At 30.8% G+C, this 4,714-nt stretch overlaps 2 protein-coding genes across 2 annotated transcripts in view; one reads left to right on the top strand and one right to left on the bottom strand.

Annotated features, from left to right (window-relative positions):
* Positions 1 to 2,492, top strand: part of LOC119836671 (proteasome subunit alpha type-5) — a 7,367-nt gene extending 4,875 nt beyond the window's left edge. The window contains exon 5 of the mRNA XM_038362064.1: positions 1,689 to 2,492. Coding sequence (XP_038217992.1) covers positions 1,689 to 1,871 — 183 coding nt within the window. The 3' untranslated portion in view covers positions 1,872 to 2,492. The remainder of the gene's footprint in view (positions 1 to 1,688) is intronic.
* Positions 2,493 to 3,996: 1,504 nt separating this feature from the next.
* The window catches only part of LOC119836711 (juvenile hormone epoxide hydrolase-like), a 5,767-nt gene continuing 5,049 nt past the window's right edge, over positions 3,997 to 4,714 (bottom strand). Inside the window, exon 9 of the mRNA XM_038362138.1 lies at positions 3,997 to 4,601. Within this exon, the coding sequence (XP_038218066.1) occupies positions 4,082 to 4,601 (520 nt within the window). The 3' untranslated portion in view covers positions 3,997 to 4,081. The remainder of the gene's footprint in view (positions 4,602 to 4,714) is intronic.

The following is a 4,714-nucleotide window of genomic DNA, read 5'->3' as shown; positions in this document are numbered from 1 at the left end:
GTTATAAATATTGATAAAAATTATATATTATTAATCAAACATATGAACGTATAAATCACGCGGTCGGATCTCGTACTATTCGTTTTAAGACCGGTTTTGCGGATGTAATCAAAAGGAAGACGAATGTGTTAACAGTGGTTCGCTTCGACAGTCATATACACTAATAGTCGTAACTAGCTGCGCCTCACGGTTTCACCCGCGTGAGTCCGTATCCCATTGGAATATCGGGATAAAAAGTTGCCTATATGTTATTCCAGTGGTCCAGCTGTCTACGTACCAAATTTCATTGCAATCAGTTCAGTAGTTTTTGCGTAAAAGAGCAACAAACACACACACACATCCTTACAAACTTTCGCATTTATAATATTAGTAGGATTTCGTCGAACATATCATCAAGTCACGAGGCAAATAGTGAAGACTAGTGTGTAAATGCATCATGAGTACGCTCATACAACTATTACGCCTGGCAAATGTTGCGTCAAAGAATTAAAGATGTGTTTATAGTTATTAATTATTCAATTGCACAGGAAACTAAATTTCCCCTCTTAACTGTTTATTTATGGCGGCAAGCGAAAGCGTAAAAACACTCTTGCTCTATGACTATGTATTTGTGAGTTGTTATTTTGAATGATGGTTTTTCGAATTTTTGGTTGATTTTTCTTTTCTTTAGTCCTCTCGTCCATCCTTTCTAAATCCCTTTCTAATTAGAAGTTGGCAATCCATTTGTAGAGGCGTTGGGTCCGACCCTTACAAATGTTTATGGTCTGTGGTAGCGCTTACTTACACCAGGTGACCCAATGCTGACAGGCGACGAAATGATTTTTGTATTACGTTATATGTATCTGTATTGTACAATTATTAAAGTATTTTACTACGTTCTATTCTCAGTATTTCTTAAGTTCTATTCAACATATCACGTTAGGTCTCATCCCTAGACGCCAATTTTTGTAAGACATTTTTAAAGTTAGAATATGTAGAGTGATTAGGATGGTTCATTTTAGTCTGATTCAAAAGGTAATAAAAAATGCTTTTGAACTACCTATTTATTGAAGTTTTCCTGTGGTCACTAAGTGGCGTTTATTTTTATAATATCAACTAACCTAGATATCATTTTTCTTCATTACAGTTACATAGAACTTTACCTTATTTACTTACGTAAGAAAATTAATTACAGAAAATGTATACGTAGATTTAAATTCTTTGACGCCATATTAAAAATTGATTTTCCTCTTTTTATATTTTCTCTTTATGTATTGAATTAATATACTAAATTATAAGACATATGAAAAAGAGCCTTATACCTTCTAAGAAACATTTTTTAGTTTAAAATAAATCATTAGACAATTTCATCTATTGCTATTTACTAAGTTGTAAATATTTATTGTGCATGCTACAAACACCTTTCAAATTACTCGCAAATATATAAAGTCCAAAAAAAAACATAGTAAGTAAATATAGTAATTAACAAAAAAAAAGCAGATATAAGTTTCAGAGTATCTTGCTTTTAAAATATGTATTAATGTGGAAATTATAGATTTCAAACGCTATCTATTCACTATATCCCGACGATTCGAGCTCCTTACAGCCGGTGTGGTAAAGTCATTCATTTCTAAATGTATAATACTAAAATTAAAATGAAACAACAAATTATAAAATTGTGAATTAATTTAAAAATTTCTCCTCACCAGGAAATCTACCACAAGTCGATGACACTAAAGGAGGCTATAAAGTCAGCGCTCACGATCCTCAAGCAGGTGATGGAAGAGAAATTGTCGGAGAACAACGTGGAAGTGGTCACCATGACTCCGCAGTCCATGTTCCATATGTTCTCGAGGGAACAGCTCGCTGAGGTTATTAAGGACATCCCTTAAGTAGCTGGACGGTTGAGTTTATTTCTGATAATAATTAGTGATTCAAATGTTTTCATCGATGCAATAATGAGGTAAATGTGAATTAGCACAAAACATTTGCTGTTTTTGGGAAAGTTGAAGGTTATATAAATTTGAATGTTTTCGTAAGTGCAATTATAACTGCCTCAATGTACTGCCCATGCGCATGAAATGAATTATTATTTACTATTGAAATAAACTTGGCCGAATTTTAGAGTATTTAGTAATATTTTGAGTAAATTGTTTTTCATTATACATTAGTTAGTTTCATTTAAACGTAAAGAGAAATTATCAGCGCTTTACGCATAAAAAATTCGTATTAACAATACACAATTTTTTGTATTATCAATATTTTTATTTATGTGTATTAATTATATATTGTATTTATTCGGGAATTTTATTATATAAAATGTAGAAGTAGAAGTAAATAATACATTTTCACAGTTACTTTGCAATCGAATATTACAGGCACTAAATTTACGTTATGCTATAGAAATTAGAAATTAACGTGAAAAGCGATTTATTTAAGATATTACAATATGTGGGAGCTGGAGAATCTTAAAATAAGTAATCATGGTTTTTAATAAAAAAATGTAAACTTAATATTGTCTGTTATTTAAAAAAACGCACCTTTCGTTTAGAATTTTTGTTATACTAGCTGACCCGGCAATCCCTATTCTGCCTTACTCTTATCATTTAGGGCTATGAAAAATAGATGTTGTCCGATTCTCAGACATACCCAATATGCACACATGATTTAATAAGAGTCGGTCCAGCTGTTTCTGAGGAGTTCGATAACAACAAGAATATTATATGTAGTAATAAAATTATAGTTAGTTACACATTTAATTGAATGTGGATAGGTATGCAGTATTTAGGTTTAAAACTTGGAAGTTGATAATAATGTAGTTGTATAGATGTATGGTTATTTATTTGATTTGAATCTATATTACATCGTAATCAGGTGAGTGAAGTCATTTTTATAAATTTAAAAGAGTTTATTATTATTAATTTTATTTAGATAATTATGGACAAGTAATATGTATCCTTTGATAAAATGAGATATTATGGCCATTAATGAGACACAATACAAAGTCAGATAGTTTTGCCCCTCATTCGCTAAAATTATAGTTTCTTTGTGTTTTTTTTTGTGGCTATAACAGTAAATCTTATTCGTTTCAATTTGAAAGATATGTTATAGTTATATTATGCAAATTTAGATGATCGCTGCGAACCCTGATCTGCAATGGAGTGAATCAAGTTCCAGGAATACTTTACAAGATTTATCCAAACTACGGCTCGAAAGACAAACTGTGTGAAATTTTTAAAATAGAACTTTTTTTTTGTGGAATGTGGTGGAAGAGATTTTTATGTTTCCTAAATATGCCAGTATTAATAATTGAATGTTGGAGAAAACATTGATATCATAAAGATATTTTTTTGGTTATTTGTATAATATATGCCTTTTCACAACAATAAAATTTGCATGCATTGCATTTAGTAGTTATTATATGTCTTCCTATATAAATGCATTTATTAATTTCTTATGAGTCAGGATGGCACATCGATTTGTCCAATTGGTATTTTGTGCTTGATCTAAATTAAAAACATGGGAGTCTCTATAATTCAGTGCATAAGGAAAAAAAATCCAAAAAACATGGTTAATTTGTGTAATAACCCATGCTAATTATATAATATACATATTATTATAATAGTTACTTGGCTGTGCTGCGTGGTTTTTCCCGCGGACGATTCCGAAAATAACAGTATTTCAGTTGATAGCTGATTACGTGTTAGTTTGGTAAATAAGCTACATTACTGCCAAGTATAATCGAAATTAGTTGAGTGGTTTCTGAGTGCGAGTAACAGATATAAATTCGCACCTTTTATAATATGTGATTTTAAGCTGACTCCATCATTTCAAGACTGAATCTCAGATGATGAGAAGAGTTAGATAGATACAAAATATATGTAATTTGAAAGCAAAATGAAATGCAAAAACAGTTGAGCAAGTCATATATTTCATTGAATAACAATGTATAAAAATGAAAAAATATATACAAAATTTATTATTTAACAACAAAATATAAATTGAAATAGTGTATAACTGTATAATATCAGATCAATAAATATATTGCTTCACAGACATTATACAAAATAAATTTCATTGTACAATAACGTTATAAATATAATTACCAATATTTGGCTAAAGATGGTTCCAAATCTATTGGATCAACATTTGGTCCGAACCTTTCCACAGGTCTGCCATTTTTATCAATAATAAACTTGGAAAAGTTCCATTTGATGAAATCGCCTAATGTGCCGCTCTGTGTGCGTTTCAAATACTTCCACAATGGATGTGCATTCTCGCCGTTAACTTCAATTTTCTCGAAGACATCGAATTTAACGTCTCTTTCGTTGATAAATTTCACTATGTCATTGGAATTTCCCGGTTCCTGGCCATTGAATTGATTGCAAGGGAAAGCGAGTATTCGAAAATCTCTAGCCTTGGAGTATTTTTCATATAATTCGTTTAGTTGTTCATAGTTTTTGTTCGTCAGCCCGCACTGGGATGCCACGTTCACTATTAAGAGGACATATCCCTTATATTTATCGAGTTTTATGTTCCTCCCGTAAATATCTTTCACATAGAATTCGTGTACGGATGTGGCTTTTTCAGGATTCGGTTGTGGTTGTTGAGGATTAGATTTACTGTAAAAGAGATCAAATTAATAAAAAAAATCTGGAAATGTATACTTAGTCTGGCCATAAATACTGTTACACTTAATTATAAAAAAATATTACATTTGAATTTCGAATCTGTC

This window comes from Zerene cesonia, chromosome 25 (assembly GCF_012273895.1).
Source record: "Zerene cesonia ecotype Mississippi chromosome 25, Zerene_cesonia_1.1, whole genome shotgun sequence".
In the NCBI taxonomy this organism is placed as follows: Eukaryota; Metazoa; Arthropoda; class Insecta; order Lepidoptera; family Pieridae; genus Zerene; species Zerene cesonia.
Note: the sequence above shows the minus strand (reverse complement) of the source record. Positions and strands in the feature narration are given on the sequence as shown.